Source organism: Centroberyx gerrardi, chromosome 14 (genome assembly GCF_048128805.1).
Source record: "Centroberyx gerrardi isolate f3 chromosome 14, fCenGer3.hap1.cur.20231027, whole genome shotgun sequence".
Lineage (NCBI taxonomy): Eukaryota > Metazoa > Chordata > Actinopteri > Beryciformes > Berycidae > Centroberyx > Centroberyx gerrardi.
In genome coordinates this window covers 3,712,463-3,731,832 of record NC_136010.1, presented here as the reverse complement: position 1 = coordinate 3,731,832, position 19,370 = coordinate 3,712,463, and the positions used below count along the sequence as shown (strand labels likewise).

The window sequence follows — 19,370 nt, the reverse complement described above, 5'->3', positions numbered from 1 at the left end:
CGAGGGAAGTGGATGTGAAAGTAGCACAGACTGAGTAAATTCCTCTTCCCGACTCTCGCTCCTCTCCTCCTCACCAGGCGGCCATTTTGATACACCTGCACCTGCCCTCCTCCCCTCCTCCTGACTCTCCTGCTCCCCCTCACCATCGCCCCCCTGTGGCTCGCAGCGGGGTAGCGCGCCGCCGCCCTCGGCCTCTGCCTCCTCACACCACCGTGCTGATGCGGCTGACGGGCTTCGATTTGGGGCCGCCCCCCCCCTGCCCCGACGGTCCGCCCCCGGCCCCCGGGTGCGGGGAGAGCGGGGCGGAGGAGGACGGGGGAGGTAAGGGCGAGTGCGGTGGAGGCGGGGGGATGGAGGAGAGCGGCGGGTACTGCGGGGCGTAGGACTGCGGCGGCGTTTGGGTGACGAGGCGCGCCGAAGGCGTCTGGGGCGGGGGGGTGGAGAAGATGAAGTGGGTGGAGGGGGAGGCGGAGGGGGAGGGGCTGAGCGGGGAGTGTGTGTGCGCGGCGTGGTTGTGAGAGTGTGTGTGAGCGTGGGGGTGGGGCTGCGAGTGTGAGATGGTCAGCGGGAGCTTGCCGCCCGCCACCCGGCCCGCCGCGTTGTGCGAGTGGTAGAGTCCGTGCGGGGTAGTGGGGGGCACGGGGGAGTGCGGGGACAGCGGGGGGGGCGTGGTGAAACCCGACACCATGGTGTAGCGCGGGTGCTGGGCGGCGTGCTGCACCCTCTGATGCTGCTGGGTAAGAGAGGGAGCGCAGACGGGCTGCCCCTGCCGCCGGGGCGCGGAGACCCTGTGCGCCAGGGCGTGGTGCGGCGGCACGCTCTGCAGGTGGTAGCGGTGGTGGTGATGGTAGGGAGGGGGCGGGGTCTGCTGCGGCTGCCCAGTAACACTGACTCCTCCTCCTCCACTGTTGCCGTGGCAGTACTGGGCGTGCAGCGCCTGCAGCTTGGACGGCCCCCCGCCCGAACCGCCGCCCCCTCCGGCCCCCCCACCCGAGTCCGCCTGGCCGAGGTTGGCCGAGGGAGAGAGGCAGGGCGAGGGGGAGGAGGGGGGCGGGACGGGCGGCGCGGGGGCCGGGTAGTGGGGGGGCGAAGCGATCATAAGGGGACTGGGGGGGCCCTGCGGCGAGGACGACATCATCATCAGGGGACCAGGAACCTTCCCTCTGCGGCTGCCGAAGAAATTCCCCAGGAAACCCCCACCGCTCACCCCTCCCCCACCCGCCATCCCTCCTCCTCCCCCAACCCCTCCCCCGCTGACGAGGGGGGAGACGGACACCCCCCCCTGGTTGTGACAGAGCCCCGGCCCACCCCCCACCCCTGTACCGGGGCTCTGAGTAGGGCGGTGCGGCCGGTAAGCTGCTGGAGAAGACGGGTCCATCATGCTGCTGTAGGGAAGACCTGCAGCAGGCAGGGGGCGCTGCTGGTGGGGACGAGGACTGCTAATGATGGATCCCTGAGGAGGGGGGGGGGGAGGAGAGAGAGATGGGAGGGAGAGAGAGGAGAGAGGGAGGGAGGATAGAGAGTGGGAGGGGGAGGAGAGAGAGGAGAGAGAGAGAGGGAGGGAGGATAGAGAGTGGGAGGGGGAGAGAGTGAGAGAGGGAGAGAGAGAGGGAGGGAGGGAGGAGAGAGGGAGGGAGGGAGGAGAGAGAGAGGAAGAGAGAGGGATAGAGAAGCGAGAGGGGGAGAGAGAGAGGGAGGGAGGGAGGAGAGAGGGAGGGAGGGAGGAGAGAGAGGAAGAGAGAGGGATAGAGAAGCGAGAGGGGGAGAGAGAGGAAGAATGAGGGATAGAGAAGAGAGAGAGCGAGAGGGAGGGGGGAGAGAGAGAGGGAGGGAGAGAGAGGGAGGGAGGATAGAGAGTGGGAGGGGGAGAGAGTGAGAGAGGGAGAGAGAGAGGGAGGGAGGGAGGAGAGAGGGAGGGAGGGAGGAGAGAGAGAGGAAGAATGAGGGATAGAGAAGAGAGAGAGCGAGAGGGAGGGGGGAGAGAGAGAGGGAGGGAGAGAGAGAGAGGGAGGGGGGAGAGAGAGAGGGAGGGAGGAGATAGATGGAGGGAGAGAGAGAGAGAGAGGAGACAGAGAGAGAGAGAAGTGCAGAAATAGAGAGAGAGAGAGGAGAGAGAGGAGCAGAGAGGGGAGGGAGTAGGAGAGAGAGAGGGAGGACAGAGGAGACAGAGAGAGAGAGAGAGAGAGAGAGAGAGAGAGAGGGAGGGAGAGAGAAGTACAGAAATAGAGAGAGAGAGAGAGAAAGAGAGAGAGAGAGAGAAAGAAGAGGAGAGAGGATTATAAATGAGTTTATAACCTTTGTAAACTGACATGCAGCAGAAAGCGGGAGGTAAACATAAAGCATCAGTTCAGCTTTGCAACACAAACTGCAGCAACAACATCACAGCAACAAAGTGCAGCAAACAGCGTGATGGATGCTGTGTTCATGTCATATCTGAAGAAAAGGAAGAACAGGATCACATCTTGTTGCTACAACTTGGAAGCGTTCGTGTTTTTAATTTCCTGGAACACCCACATCCCAAATCATTTTTATTTATGAATTCAAAATCAACCGTAAACAAACTGCAGCAAACTGCGGCTTTTTCGTAAGTAGGGTTGATTGAATTAGTGTGAATAAAACTGATAATTTCGTGCTGCCGACGCCGGTGGATCGCCTGTCATGTTTGCCAGCTGTGTTGCAGTTTGTGTGGCATTCGTGACGCCAGGTGGGAGATATCAGAGCCGACAAAAACATCCCACATATCCTACATGTAATTACTGCTGGGAGGCTGACGGGAACAGCTTCTCCCAGCTGGCAGCTCGCGTTTACAGTAAATCTGATGTGACACGAACGCGGCATTATATCAGCGCCGCCGGCGTAATTTGCTCATGCGAGATGACGGCCGGCCGCGACTTCGGCTGCAGAAGTCGCTCCGGTCGTTCGGCGACAGCGAGACCGGACCGCAGAAACAGATGAGACGACATGCAAACATCACCATGCGGAACATCCATTACAGTGAAAGTGAATGGGAGCGAGTGAATGAGCAAAATTTGGATTTTCGCTCATCGCACATGAGGTTAAATAAAATCCCAAACATAAAACCTGATTGTTGGGTAAGGCTTGGCAGGAGAGGGAGCCTGGATGACAAAAGTTTCTCCACCTCACAACCAGTTAAAGGAGAAATCCACAATAAAACACCTTAACATTGTTAAAAACAGCTACTGGTGTCAGTCTCTCAGAATCCATTTTGCACCGACGTTCAACAATCATACAGGGAGAAATCCATTGTAGAAGAGGAGAGAGACCAGTTTCTCCACCCACAGGAGCAGGAGAGAGACCAGAATGCACTGCAGCAGAGAGACAGGTTGGGGTTTGAGTAAATGGGGAGACTCACTTTTTCTTGACTGGAAAAACGCTTATTATGCTATAGCTATCACTATCGCTATCACTCAGAGGTGTGACCAAATAAACTTCGCTCAAGTCCCAAGTCTAAATGTAGATTACCAAGTCAAGTCCATGTCATTAATGTCTAGTCCCAAGTCTAAATGTGGAACAGCAAGTCAAGTCAGAACAAATCAAGAGTCCAGTATCAATTTAATATCTTAAAGAAAACTAAATATCTAGGACTTTTCAATGCAATATGGTTTTAATAGGATAAAAACTTGGTAAGAGCATCATGAGTTTGATTTCTATAATCAGTTTCAACTTCAATAAATTCAATCATTCCATACAAATTCAGAAAACAGAATTTAAATTCAGTCGTCCGCTGGAACAAATCTCATCACTTTCAATCTAAGTCATTTACACAAACACAAGATCTCAAGTCAAGACTTTAGAAACCTTTTCAAGTCATCAAAGTACAAGTCAGAGTCAAGTCCCAAGTCACCAGAACCCAAGTCAAGTCAAGTCTCAAGTCTTCTCTTCATGCATCAAGTCAAGTCTCAAGTAATTAGAATTGTGACTCGAGTTCCTACATCTGCGATCTCTCTCTCCACCTACACATAAAACCCACAGCTGAATGCATCAAGCCCCTTCTCTTGGGGTTGTTGAAAGGCATTCTGGGAAATGTAGGAAATCACTAACTGCAGTAGACGAGGCAGGTTGAGGTGAAGTGGGTTCACCAAAAAAAGTAAAAAAACAACATTTCATCACTAAATAACTCCTGGAATTTGTTGTTGTTGTTGTTGTTTTCACAGTGGAAGAGGATCAGAGGGGATTTCTCCTTTAACGCTCCACTGCCAAGCACAACCCAAGCCTTCCTTAATACTGACTTACACAGACAAACAGAGTCAGTTATTATGAATCAGACCGACACAGACTCAACAACACTTGTGACATGCTGTGGCAGCGGGTTGGGAGGTCACAGGCGATGGTGCATGCTTGAAGCCCCGCCCCCCCCACCCCCCCGCCCCAGACTTACTTCGATGGTACTGTCCAATGACCCCACACTGTTCCTACGACCTCGCTTCCCTGTTACCCAATCAGAATGAGGCAGGGTTAAGAGGTCACGGGTGACTAAACGCTGTGGTGTCTGACAGCGGTTCTCAAGCAGCATGACTAAACCAGACTGCGTTCAGATTTGGCCAAAACGTTAAACAAAAATAACAGAAATGGAAGAGTAGAGCTTCATTTTGTCATTAAATATCAGAAAAATAAGGGGAGCGCTTGATATAACTAATCTTCTGAGTAATATGTGCCTGGCATCATAAATCAATTTTAAATCCATAAGCTTTGAAACAGAATGACCCTTTTTGAGGTTTTTATATGGTATTTTCTGCAGCTGTCCAGCAGAGGGAGACAGAGCATCACAGAGCTGTTTAACAGACTTAGCCAGCCATCTTACTATCTTACATTACCATTTCACCATTTCATTACTCTTTTATTTGTTGCAAAAGACCACAGATACTGGGTTATCCACAGTCAATGGCTTGCAATAGTAACCACTAAAATGTCCCATTTTCAGAATCCCAATCAAGTTGTAGGGCATCAAAGAAAATCATCACCATTTATGTGATGATGTATTATTTTTATCTGTAAATGGTAAAGCTGGTCTACATACCAGAACTTAAGTTTTTTCTACAAATTGGGTTTTAGGCACTCAGCCAACACTCGTGTCTACTCTTGCAGTGAGTGCCACAGCAGAATAAACTTCAATCCCTATAGATCACCAGCATTACAAACAACTAATAGTAAGGAGGTCAAGGGTCAGAGCTGCAACGCCCCGACAAGAGGTGGAACAAAATATGTCTGTGGCCCTGAAATGATCATGGCAGGTAGAGAAGAGCTAAGAAAAGAGACAAGAGCTGTGGAGAAAAGATACATCATATATCCAGAGTCGAAGTAATGCTAGTTTTAGGCCAATCTTCGGGGTAGTTCCCCACCTGAGTGTTAAAAATGGCCGCCTGCGTGTGTTAAAGCATGTCCAGTATCCATGCGTACCTGTTTCAGAGAGGTCCCGTAGCGAGGAGCTGAGCGCCGTGCGTTTGAGTCCGTCCAGTGAGGCGTACGTGTCGTCGAGGCTGGGCCTTCCCAGGGTGCCGTTCACCACCTCGCCCTTCACCCCCCCGCCGGGCCCGGAGCCAGCGTTGACCCCGCCCCCGGCCATCCCCCCACCCCCTCCTCCCGTTAACACGCCGGGACGCATCACTCCTTTCTGCTTCTCAAGCTCCGCTGGAGGGAGGAGAGAGAGGAGAGAGAGGAGGGAGGGAGGGAGGAGAGAGAGGAGAGAGAAGAGGGAGGAGAGGAGAGGAGGGAGAGGAGGGAGGGAGGGAGGGAGGAGAGAGAGGAGAGAGAGGAGGGAGGAGGGGAGGGAGGGAGGGAGGGAGGGAGGGAGGAGAGAGAGGAGAGAGAGGCGGGGGAGGAGGGAGGGAGGGAGGGAGGAGAGAGAGGAGAGAGAGGAGAGAGAGGAGGGAGGAGAGGAGAGGAGGGAGGGAGGGAGGGAGGGAGGGAGGAGAGAGAGGAGGGGGAGGAGGGAGGGAGGAGAAAGAGAAGAGGGAGGAGAGAGGGAGGGAGGAGAGAGAGGAGAGAGAAGAGGGAGGAGAGGAGAGGAGGGAGAGGAGGGAGGGAGGGAGGGAGGAGAGAGAGGAGAGAGAGGAGAGGAGAGGAGGGAGAGGAGGGAGGGAGGGAGGGAGGGAGGGAGGAGAGAGAGGAGAGAGAGGCGGGGGAGGAGGGAGGGAGGAGAAAGAGAAGAGGGAGGAGAGAGGGAGGGAGGAGAGAGAGGAGAGAGAGGAGGGAGAGGAGGGAGGGAGGGAGGGAGGAGAGAGAGGAGAGAGAGGAGAGGAGGGAGGGAGGAGAGAGAGGAGAGAGAGGAGAGAGGAGGGAGGGAGGAGAGAGAGGAGGGAGGGAGGGAGGGAGGAGAGAGAGGAGAGAGAGGAGAGAGAGGAGAGGGAGGAGGGAGGAGAGGAGAGGAGAGAGAGGAGGGAGAGGAGGGAGGGAGGGAGGGAGGAGAGAGAGGAGAGAGAGAAGGGAGGAGAGGAGAGGAGAGAGAGGAGGGAGGGAGTGAGGGAGGGAGGAGAGAGAGGAGAGAGAGGAGGGAGAGGAGAGGGAGGAGAGAGGGAAGGAGGGAGGGAGGGAGGAGAGAGAGGAGAGAGAGGAGGGAGGGAGGGAGGAGAGGAGAGGAGAGAGAGGAGGGAGAGGAGGGAGGGAGGGAGGGAGGAGAGAGAGGAGAGAGAGGAGAGAGAGGAGAGAGAGGAGGGGGAGGAGGGAGGGAGGAGAAAGAGGAGAGGGAGGGAGGGAGGGAGGAGAGAGAGGAGAGGGAGGAGAGAGGGAGGAGAGAGAGGAGAGGGAGGAGAGAGGGAGGAGAGAGAGGAGAGGGAGGAGGGAGGGAGGAGAGAGAGGAGAGAGAGGAGGGAGAGGAGGGAGAGGAGAGAGGGAGGGAGGGAAGGAGGAGAGAGAGGAGAGGGAGGAGAGAGAGGAGGGAGGAGAGAGAGGAGAGAGAGGAGGGAGGAGAGAGAGGAGAGAGAGAAGAGGGAGGGAGGGGGGGAGGGAGGAGAGAGAGGAGAGAGAGGAGGGAGGGAGGGAGGAGAGAGAGGAGAGGGAGGAGAGAGGGAGGGAGGGAAGGAGGAGAGAGAGGAGAGAGAGGAGAGGAGAGGAGAGAGAGGAGGGAGAGGAGGGAGAGAGAAGAGAGGAGAGGAGAGGGAGAGCAGAGGGAGAGTCAGAGGAAAAGAGAGGGAGAAGAGATTACAGTCATTATCCATAATGAATAAAATGTGATAGATGTGGGAAGGATCAGAAGGGAAAGAGAGAGGAGGAACAGATGACAATGTGATCAAATATGTGAAGTCATATAATGGACTTGTAATGCTTACACTAATTAGTTACTGTAATACTAATAGATCAAGTTAATTCAAACATTAGTTCATATGTTACATTGATAACTGCTACAACTACTACTACTACCGATACTCTGCTACTACTATTACTACTATTACAGCTACAACTAGGCTACAACTACTACTACTACTACTACTACTACTACTACTACTGCAACTATTACTACCACTACTACTAGCTACTAATTCTACTGCTACTACTACTACGACACTTACACTCCACCCTGTATTTCTCCATCTCCTGGACCTCTGCGATGCTCTCTCGGAGGTCGGAGGTGAAGCGGGCTCGGTCCTGCTGGCTCGGCGCTGTGAAGACGATCAGGACCTTCCTCTCTCCTCCCGGGTTGGCCGCCGTCAGCCTGATGCCATGAGGGTAGTCTGGGTGGGACGGACAGAGAGAGGCGACAGTTCAGACACTGTTTGGTGTATTTTTCTTCTTCTTCTTCTTCTGGATAACCGACCAATCGTAGACAAGGTGACGTCACCTCCAGATGTTTCCAGCAGCTACAGTGGAGTTTGATATGAGAAAATGTTTCAGGATGTAAAACATCAGCGGTAAACGTCAGGTTTTGGTGTCAGTCCCTCAGAATCAAAGAGCGAGGGCTTCTTTCTAGAGCCGCCATTTTGCACCAAGAGACGTTCAACAATCATTGCAAGAAATTCAGGCCCGTTCTCTGAGGGTTGTTGAAAGGCATTCTGGGCAATGTAGGAAATCACTACCTGAAGTAGAAGTAGATAAGGCAGGTTGAGGAAAAATGGGTTCACCAAAAAAATAAGAACACTTAAAATAACTCCTGGAATGTGTTGAACATCACAGATTGATGATATATAACAGTGGAAGGGGATTTTTCCTTTAAAGATTGACATGGCTGCTCAACACACACACACACACACACACACACACACACACACACAAACACCCCCCCTTCCTCCCACACAGATACACACATACATATATACACACACACATTAACACACACAGATACACAAACACGCACCCACACACTCACAATACTCGCACAGTACTCAACCACCCACACACACACACACACACACACATACACACCAGCAGTCCATGTGTGATTGTGCTGATGAGTCATATGGGACAATCTGTCCTGGTCCCAGTCATCATCACAGTCTGCCAAGTCCCATTTAGCTCCAACCAAACAACCAGAGCTGACACCAACAACAACAACAACAACAACAACAACAACAACAACAGCAACAACAACAACAACAACAACAGCAACAGCAACAACAACAACAACAACAAAACAGTCACTACCACAGTTTCAGCTTTAGCTCCTTCTCCCACAGACTGCTGGTTCTGAAACAACACTGAATCCCAAAAATAACTCATAAATAATTGAGCAATGTCGATCTCGCAATGCAATGCAATGTAATACAATGCAATGCAATAGAGTAGAATATGACTCAGACACATCTAGTTTAAACAGAAGTGCTTGTTACCCTGCAGCTCCAAGATGGATCATTAGTTTAAAAACATAACTGATTCCGTCCTCTGACATGTTCGTAATAGTTAGGAAAAGGTCTTAAATCAGCAAATAACATTATGTTTTACTTTCAGGTCAGCAATCGTTTTGTATTGGTTAGAGTAGATGTATCTCTTTTTCAAATGGTGGAAATGTGATTTTGGAGCCGAACTCTTCAGAGTGAGGCGTCCCTATTAACAGGTGCTGAGGCAGATTTGAAACGCCACCAACTCCAATCTGCTGTGTGGGACTGTGAGCCAATTCATCTCTGCTGAAATAAAAGCATGGAAACCACACACACGCCCACGCACACACACGCACAGACACACACACGCGGGGATACACAAGGACACACACAATACAATTTTGTATATTGGTGTGCAAATCTAATCGTGAAAAATTTGTAGCTTGAATGAGTCGTGTTTTCAGGAATGCAGCAAAACAGCCTTGTTTTCAGATTGACAGCAATATGTTTAGGAGATCATATGATGTGTTTTCAATGGGTTTCAAATGGGCTGGCTGGGTTTTCAACGGGTCACTGACTATACTTTCTTGTCCATCAATGACAGAGGTGGCAGACAGCACAAGATTTCTGCTGTTGGAGAGCAAAATAACATGATTTTTTACGATGTGATGGATACAAACAGATTGTTCAGGATGTTTCCAGCTGGGACGAGTGTCTCCAAGTTTTCTCCCAAAGCAACACATGGAAATTCATTGTGTATTCAAATTACAAAATCAAAGATGGTCAGGCTTTAACCAAGCTAAGGTGCAGTGGTTTAGACCCGACAACTTCTGGACCCATATGTAACTACTGTAGAGCCACATGTACCCCTGCTGCAACTCATAGATCTACATGTATACTGTAAACTCTGGATCCACATGTACCCCTGCTGTAACCTCTAGATCCACATGTACCCCTGCTGCAACCTCTAGATCCACATGTATGCCTGCTGTAACCTCTAGATTCACATGTACCCCTGTTGCACCCTCTAAATCTGCATGTACCCCTGCTGTAACCTCTAGATCCACATGTACCCCTGCTGCAACCTCTAAATCTGCATGTACCCCTGCTGCAACCTCTAAATCCGCATGTACCCCTGCTGCAACCTCTAGATCCACATGTACCCATTTTGCAACCTCTGGATCTACATGTACCCCTGCTGCAACTTGTAGATCCACGTGTAACCCTGTTGCAACCTCTAGATCCACATGTACCCCTTTCACAACCTCTAGATCCACATGTACCCCTGCTGCAATCTCTAGATCCACATGTATGCCTGCTGCAACCTCTAAATCCACATGTACCCCTGCTGCAACCTCTAGATCCATATGTACCCATTTTGCAACCTCTGGATCTACATTTACCCCTGCTGCAACTTGTAGATCCATGTGTAACTCTGCTGCAACCTCTAGATCCACATGTACCCCTGCTGCAACCTGTACATCCACATGTACCCCTGCTGCAACTTGTAGATCCCCAAATATACCCCTGCTACAATGTTTAGATCCACATGTACCCCTGCTGCAACTCCTAGATCCATATGTACCCCTTTCACAGCCTGTATATCCACATGTATCCCTTTAGCAACCTCTAAATCCACATGTACGCCTGCTGCAGTCTCTAGATCCACATGCACCCCTACTGCAACTTGTAGATCCACATATACCCTTGCTGCAGCCTGTATATCCACATGTATACCTTTAGCAACCTGTAGATCCACATATACCCCTGCTGCAACACATATATCTACATATATACTGTAAACTCTAGATCCACATGTATGCCTGCTGTAACCTCTAGATCCACATGTACCCCTGCTGCAACACATATATCTACATATATACTGTAAACTCTAGATCCACATGTACGCCTGCTGTAACCTCTAGATCCACATGTACCCCTGCTGCAACCTCTAAATCCGCATGTACCCCTGCTGCAACCTCTAGATCCATATGCACCCATCTACATGTGCCCCTGCTATAACTTGTAGATCCACGTGTAACCCTGCTGCAATCTCTAGATCCACATGTACACGTTTAGCAACCTGTAGATTCACATGTACCCCTGCTGTAACCTTTGGATCCACATGTACTCCTGCTGCAATCTCTAGATCCACATGTACCCCTGCTGCAACCTCTAAATCCACATGTACCCCTGCTGCAACCTCTAGATCCATATGTACCCATTTTGCAACCTCTGGATCTACATGTACCCCTGCTGCAACTTGTAGATCCATGTGTAACTCTGCTGCAACCTCTAGATCCACAAGTACCCCTTTCGCAACCTCTAGATCCACATGTACCCCTGCTGCAACCTCTAGATCCATATGTACCCATTTTGCAACCTCTGTATCTACATGTACCCCTGCTGCAACTTGTAGATCCATGTGTAACTCTGCTGCAACCTCTAGATCCACATGTACCCCTGCTGCAACATGTGGATCCATTTGTACTCATGTGGATCCATATGTAACCGTTTCAAATCCCTCCACAGCCTCCTCTTCCCTCCTCTGTCTCCAATACTGACTCAATAAAAACAACAGTAAGTGTAGCAGACAATCCACTCTAACACTTTTGTTTTCTAAAAGGACATTTTCATTCGATAAGAGAGTTATGTTGGTTGACAAACACACTGTCATTTAACAGACATTGTATATTTAAAAATGTTGATATCATTGTCACTACGGATCTCTAGGTAGGAAGCACTGAGGCACAAAACACCAGGCACACATGGCCCTGGGCAGCGCTGTGGCATGGTGTGTGTGTGTCTCTGTGTGTGTGTGTGTGTGTGTGTGTGTGTGTGCAGTGTGAGAGAGAGAGTGCATGTATAAGTGTGTCTGTGCATATGTATATTGTGAGTGTGCATGTACAGGTATGTGTATTACGATGTCAGTTTTGTGTGTGTATGCACAAGTTATGTGAGTGATTGAGAGCGTGTGTTGTGTGTGTATGTGTGTAACACTGTGAGTGTGTGTGTAGTGGGCCTGCTGACTGTGGGGTATAAATAGAGCGAGAGAGCGAGAGAGAGAGAGGGAGAGAGAAAGAGAGAGAGAGAGAGAGACCAAGTGTGACAGCTGAAGGAGAGTTGAGCAAGTGCAAACAAAAAATAGAGATCGAAAAAAAGGAGAGAGGCCGAGACAGATGGAGGGAGCAGATGGAGGTGAGGAGAGAGAGAGAGAGAGCGAGAGAGAGAGAGAGCGAGAGAGAGAGAGAGCAGTACTTACAGGAGTTCTGGAAGGTGTGGACCTGCATCTCCACCAGAGGAAACGACTGTCTGAAACTGTACGTAACCGAAGTTTTCTTCTTCTGGAAGATCTTTGTCACCTGGGGAGGAGGAGGAGGAGGAGGAGGAGGAGGAGGAGGAGGAGGAGGAGAGGAGAGGGGAGAAAGAAGGTATAAGATTGAGGAGAGAGAACGGAAAGATGTGGGAAAAAGAGAGGAGAGGAGAAGAGGAGAGAGAGGGAGAGAAGAGAAAGAGGAGAGGGGAAAGAGGAGAAGATAGAGCCGAGGGGAGAATGGAGAGAGGAGAGAGGGAGGAGAGGAGGAGGAGAGGGAAGGAAATGAGGAGGGGGAGGAAGGAGAGAGTGTTAAGTTTATGATAATTCGCCTGGGTTCCGCTTGTCATCTTCATTTGTTTCTTTTGTTCATTTTGGGTGAGATGGTTTTAAAAGCCCCTGCTGAGTCGTTTTAATCTCTCCTGCATTCATTTGACGTATTTCCCTCTTCCTGCGTTTTATCACCGGGTAAATAAACTAGAATGACTAAACTAGAGCTGAATCAGAGTTATTTTATCTTCCAAGTACAATTAAAAAACACACGCAGGAATTACTCTTGGTGGCCTTGGTGCAGAGACTTACTGACAACTTCTTTTTAAAATCCATCCTTAATTCATCCAGGAAGGGTTTTGCTGAGCACACAAGGTCTTTTTCAGCACCGTCCTGATTCAAAATTCATATATTTCCACACATTCACACCTGGGAGCTGCCTGGTACAACCATAGTATTTCCACACACGGATCAATAAAGTATCGCTTTATTAATGCCTGGTTCATGCTTTCTGCATCGAGCTTTGTATGTACGACGAGCCGCCGGCGTCCGTTCACGCTTCTCCTTCCTAATGCTTTTATGACGACTGCATGACTGAAAACATTTACTCAAGTACTGTACTTAAGTACAATTTTGAGGTACTGGCACTTTACTTGAGTATTTCCATTTTGTGAGACTTTAGGCTTTTCCTCCACTACATCTCAGAGGGAAATCTTCTTTTTCCTCCACTACATTTATCTGCCAGCTGGAGTTACTAGTTACTTTGCAGAATAAAGTTTTTACAAGCAAAACATACAATAAGCTCATAAAATATGTTGCATTGTTAGAGTTTAAACTCCCCAACAGTATATGGAGCAGTTAGACCGACAACATTAAAATACTTCTGACAGGTTAATGCTTCAATAATTTAACTCTCTGAAAGAAACTTTTACTTTTGATACTTAAGTACATTTTACTGCTAATACTTTTACTATACTTTTACTTAAGTAAACTTTTGAATGCACTTTTACTTTTAAAGGAGTATTTTTCCATTATGGTATTGCTACTTTTACTTAAGTAAAGGATTTGAGTACTTTTTCCACCATGGTACTGGGAGCAGCAATTTCCTCCATGTTAGGTTCTGTTTTGACCTGGCTCTTATGAGTCCAGTGTCTTCCTGCTTTTAAAGTTGTCACGTCGACCGCTACTTGGATGCCTTTACAGTCCCTCAAAGAAGTAGGAGAGTAGGAGACTGTAGGAGAGTCCCTCTCCTACACTCCCTCAAAGAAGTGTCATGAAGATGGTGCTATTTCTAGACCTCCTCAGGTGGTCTTTCTGAACACAGAGCTGAAAACCTCTTCGTTCCTTCTTCTTGGACGGAGGCGTGTCATCACTGCATGTAATTGCAGTGATGTTTGAAAATGACTCTTAAATGTGGCGAACGCACCCAGTCATTCCGGCTGCAATTATGTCATTCTGAACATGACGCTCCGCCACATGCGTTTCTTCTTGTGCTTGTTAGAACCTCATTTGCCAGCAGGTTGGTGTATTCCTTTGAGGAGATTGGTGGTTGAATATTTTGCTGTGTTCCATTCAAAGTCAGAAGTTGGAAATTCCCAGCTGGTAGGTTGTAATTTCGACCTGGTGCGTTCCAGCGCTTGGAAAAACCAGGGGAGAAACACGGACTCCTGGTAGATTTTCCTTGCTCAACATAAACTCCTGTTCCCCATGCAACAGTTAATGTTGTGTCAGTGATATTTTGGGAACTTTAGCTAGCTAGTTAGCATAGAACATAAGTTACATTTCAAATTTATATATTTAACCATTTACCTATTCAGGTGTTTTGATGGATTTATGGTCATGCAATGCTGAAAACTGAACATAAGTGAATTCTGAGGATTATAAACATGTTAAAGGTCTGTGTAAGTCTGGTAGTGTCTTGGGTTGTGTCTCTTCCTCCATGATAAAACCCCAAAATCAGTGATTCTGTGATCTGTTGCTCTGGTAGAGGAGACTGGAGAATTGTGTTTTTCAAAATCTCTTTCTTTATGTTTATTAAACCTTTCAGTTTGAACAAGTGGAACACCGATATCCGGATCGGAAGAATTACACTTGTTCATTCCGACTTGACGGGCTGTTCCGTTATATTTGTCCTTGTAGGAAGTTGAAATTTCCGACTTTCCGTTGTGTCTGGAATGCAGCGCTAACAGGCTTGCGGCGTTATGGGGACGACTGGCGCTCTGCTGACGCACAGTCACATTATCTCCCATGGGAGAAGATCCTGCGGCTCTGTGAGGATTGGTACCCCAACACAGCCCAAAATAGTTCAGTAATACAAACACCCACATACAGAGGGACACACACACACACACACACACACACACACGAAAGGATGATTTAATTCTGTGTAAAAAATGAAAAGATATGGAGGTAAATTGGTGCCTTTTCTCTCGTTTTCACTAAAACCCACAGTTAACAAGGGAGAAAGTACTCACAATTCAACACCAATACAGACACACACACACACACACACACACACACACACACACACACAGTGGTTACCATCAGCAGGTCGTTGAACAGGAAGACTTCTCTCTGGTGGACTCCGCTCCTCTGCGCTCGGTTCGGATCTGGAACCTCAAACAGCTGACAGCAACACACCAGCCTGCGGTGGGGCAGGGACAGCACCTGGAACACACACACACACACACACACACACACACAAAGGTGATAGTCTTAATTACATCATATTCTATACAACAGCACCATTCACAAGACATAACCAGCAATAGCCTGATCTGGACCTGTAGAAAAGGATTAAAGTAATCTGATAACAAAAATGGTAACTACCGGTATTAATTATTAAAGGAGAATACCGGTGTTATTTAGAGGTTCAGCTAAGATGTTTTACTCTTCTGTTTCAAATCTCATTTTGGCATGAAAACCTTTTTTGCCAAGTGTGACCCCACTCCTTTGAATAAAAATGCCAACTACAGTATTCTTACTGAAAACTTAAGTGAAATTTTCGGACCACTAGAGGGTGACAGGAACTGCAACACATTTGTAAATAAACTCACAGCAAAGCCACTTCTCCCCCCCCCTCTCCCTGTCTCTCCCCCCCAAAAAACATATACGTCCACTGCACTACGGAGGCCTACCAAGGACAAACATTGCAAAGCACTGTGCATTTGGGCTAATGGCTAAGCTAACCATACCTACAGAGAAGTGACACCGGTTACCAGTCTCACTTCGCCAGGCCTTTCTCCTGCTAGAGGTTACGTGTGCCACAAACAATGATAGAAGTAGGTAGCAAGTTTAGTTTAAGGTAAGTTTACTCCCTCGCTTCATTCCACCATTATGAGAAAATGTTCAGGAACGGGAGGGGGTGACCGGCGCTTTTAAACAGCGAGGGAGGAGACAAGCTAACGATTGTAAAGCTGCTGAACGGAGCGGGAGGAGCTTCGTTCAGGAGCGCAATTTGACAACAAGCTTTAGAAAAGAGGAGAAAACAGCAACACAGCTGCTGCTGTGTGGATGTTGGTTTATATCATTATGTCTCCATGAAATCTCCATATAGCACAGATTAGGTTCAGGATTGGTTATAAGGTCTGATATCGCTTATTGCAGGATTAACTAGATTACAGATACTTCGGAAGAATAGGTGTTTATTTGTTTGATTATTGGCATGTTTGAGGAGAGAAAAATGGCTTTTTTTTCGAGTGAGAATTCCCAACATGTTGACTAGACAGATTCACAGGTTTAGAGACGTTTGTTTGAAAAGTGAAAGCCTCTTACGGGTTTCTTGCCGACCACCATCCTCTCCACCGCCTGCACCTGGGACACGTGGTCGTCGTTGGTCCTCAGCTCCCACTTCTGGATCCTTCCGTAGATCCCCACCAGCAGATCTCTGGGGATGTCCTGACCGTTATCAACACCTGACACAGAGACAGATGGGTGTTCACTTATTGAGTTGAGAGGGTATTTGCAGATATGAAATTATAAAATACAGGAATGAAGTGAAACATTGCAAACTGGAAGGCACTGGGAGAGCGCAAACCGTCAACGCTCAACAATTCTCCAACTTGCTCCAACTTGAAATTGATTTCTTGACCCTGCAAACATCCCGTTACAAACTGGACTCAAGTCTCTGTCTCGATGAAAACGATAATCTTGTAATGATGGAAATCCCAGATCTGCATCACCGATATCTACTCAATTGCTCCTTGGCCCAATGCTGATCTATCCATCAAATCTCATAGAAATCCATTCAGTTCAGTTCAGATCAGTTCAGTTCAGATCTTTATTGTCCCTCGAGGGGGAAATTCATAAGTTGTTGGGATATTGTGCTGACAGACAGATAAACTAACAAGGTGAAAAGGTAATTAATGCAGGCAAGACAATAAAACTCCAAAATATCTCACCTCAAAATACACAAAATAAAGACAACTTGTATAAATGTATAATAGTTTACTGCCAGTGACTCTGGCTGTTAGCTGCCGACTGACCCCGCAGGTTCTTGATGAAGTCCTCGATCTTCATCTTCCTCTCCGGCTTGACGTTGGGGCTGTACATGTCCGTGTTGAGGAGGATGATGGCGAAGGCCAGGATGAAGATGGTGTCCGGGTTCTGGAACTGCCGGATCAGCACCGGGTTACAAACACAGTACCGCTGACTGGAGAGAGAGAGAGAGAGGAGGAAGGTAGAAACTGACAATGAGAATGATCAAATCTCCTCGACAAACCGGTTTAGCGCCCATGCGGTCGAGTGTATCTCCATTTAATGCCCTGTATCATCCTTGGGATTCGGACCCACGGTGCGGTACGGTACCTGAAGGCCTCCACCAGCCGCTCCACCCGCTGCGCCTCGCCCTGCACTTTGATCTGAGCCTGGAACTTCCTCAGAGCGTCGTCCAGATCCATCCCTGAGAAGTCCATCTCATCCAGAACACAGCTGCAGACAGACGGGGAGAGCAGTGATGAGGATTTGAAGGTGCGACACACAGAAACCTGAATGGATAGAACGGTCCTTCCGCTGTTCCCCATGGTAATTTGGCTAGTACAGCATAAAATGGCGACTATGGAATTATAAGGGGGTTAGTTGCTATGGTGACAACACAAGTCTGGTTATTAAGGCTGTAAAGTCTGTCACACTTGCTTGAGAACTGTGCAGATGTGTCCGTCGCACGAGTGTTTAGCAAACTGTTAAAACTCAACTGAAAGCTGCTGTTTGCACCGAGGTTAACGTAGCTTTATCAAAGATGTGCTTCTCTCCCTAGTTCTTCTAGTCAAAATCAGCACATTAGCATAATCAAACAGGTACCTTTAACTTAGGGTGCTTTCACACTTGGTGCGTTTCAGCCTCTCAAGTGGACTCCAATGACTCAGCAATTTTTTGTACATATGTGAACACGCCAAATGAACTCCCATTGAAAAGAAGCTGAATCCTCTTGTAAGTCCACTTACATTGTGAACACAAAGAGGACTGAGTTCTTATGCAGCTGGTTCAGTTTTTGGACTGAGTTTGGTTCCTTTAAAAAAACCTACGTGTGAAAACACCCTTAAAATAGCCCCTTAAATGCTATAAACTAATGTAGCTTAGCCTACCGTTAGTGGAGAAGAATAGTTAGCATTCACTAACTTCAAACAGCTAACGGACATCGGCTGAAACAGATTAACTCAACTATAACCACTTCTATTAACTGCACAGATGTCAAAACGTTAGGCAAAACCTCTCACCTCAGTGACTTGCCGTAAGTCGGTACACATAAAAATGGCCGCCGCTCCGACCATCCAGGAGCGTTGATTTGAATGGCCGTTATATCTATTCAAGTTCTGTGGTGCTGCGTGTAGCATTTTCTGTTTCTCAAAATGAAGACTAACCCTAAACCTAACAAGTCCTAACCCAAACTAATCTTAACCCTAAACCTAAGCCCTAACTCTAAAATAACTCCTTAAAAAAGCGCGGAGCGGGCAAACGTCCTCACTTGGCAGGATTTTCCGTCATCCCTCTGTCCTTGTGAGGACATTTGGTCTTCATAAGGATAGAAATACAACACACACACACACTGAGCCCTCACCCCTAACATGAGCCCAGTGAAGTCATGTGACTGTCCTGTACTCACTCCAGAACGTCCTTGTTGAACTGCTGTCGGTTTCCCAGGAACTCTCCGATCATCTGCCGGCTCAGTCCCTTCCTCTCCAGGATGAACCGGGCGATTCCCACCGGCGTGTCCGACACGAAACCCCGCTCGATCAGGTACTGGATCCCCTTCTCTGGCTTCCTGCAATGGAGGACATTTTGTTTGATTTTTTTTTTTAATTTGACTATAATTTCCTTGGTTGTTTTATAGGTCTTGTTCTACGATTATCCACCATGTTGTTTCTGCTGTCATTTAGATTGTGTTATCTTGTGTCTTATCTCTTGAATTTTTCTCATTACCTCCGCCAAGGAGGTTATGTATTCGGTGCCTTTTGTTTGTTTGTCTGTTTGTCAGCAGGATTACGGAAAAACTACTGGCCCGATTTTCATGAAACTTCGTGGAAGGGTGTAGCATGGGCCAAGGAAGAACCCATTAAATTTTGGAGCGGATCCGTATATTGGTTGCGCTTGCACATTTGCATATCATAGAAGACTGGACTATTGGCCTTGGCGCTCTCCGAGTGCCCTTCTAGTTATTGTTGTTTTGCTTGTTCTGAGGTCAGATGTTGAGTAAGTGCCTTATACGCTCCTTCTTATCTCACCTGCACAAATGACTGATTGTATCTCTTCTTTTTTTTGTTTATTATCATAGCAGTTTTTAATTTTCTTTTAGAAGTCCACATTAAAGTTTTATCACTGTGCAAAGAAACGTAAACATGGGGTTGCAGGAAGCAACAGGGTTTATGGGAAATGTAGTCTTAATGTGGAGAAACACTAGCACTAACAATACCCCTGGTGTGAGATAAGAGGTGACCAATCGTCTCCACTGTGGTCTCATTTGTTTACCGTAATTAAATCAAGGTATCACAATTAATTTGCCAATGATATGTTGATGTGCAAAA

At 48.1% G+C, this 19,370-nt stretch overlaps 1 protein-coding gene across 1 annotated transcript in view; it reads right to left on the bottom strand.

The window, feature by feature from the left end:
• Positions 1–202: 202 nt before the first annotated feature.
• The window catches only part of LOC139924666 (IQ motif and SEC7 domain-containing protein 2-like), a 144,028-nt gene continuing 124,860 nt past the window's right edge, over positions 203–19,370 (bottom strand). Inside the window, exons 9-18 of the mRNA XM_078288173.1 lie at positions 18,452–18,610; positions 17,158–17,280; positions 16,836–17,002; positions 16,126–16,265; positions 14,893–15,018; positions 12,031–12,130; positions 7,527–7,688; positions 5,419–5,649; positions 4,400–4,449; positions 203–1,453 (exon numbers count right to left, since the gene is read on the bottom strand). Coding sequence (XP_078144299.1) covers positions 203–1,453; positions 4,400–4,449; positions 5,419–5,649; positions 7,527–7,688; positions 12,031–12,130; positions 14,893–15,018; positions 16,126–16,265; positions 16,836–17,002; positions 17,158–17,280; positions 18,452–18,610 — 2,509 coding nt within the window. The remainder of the gene's footprint in view (positions 1,454–4,399; positions 4,450–5,418; positions 5,650–7,526; positions 7,689–12,030; positions 12,131–14,892; positions 15,019–16,125; positions 16,266–16,835; positions 17,003–17,157; positions 17,281–18,451; positions 18,611–19,370) is intronic.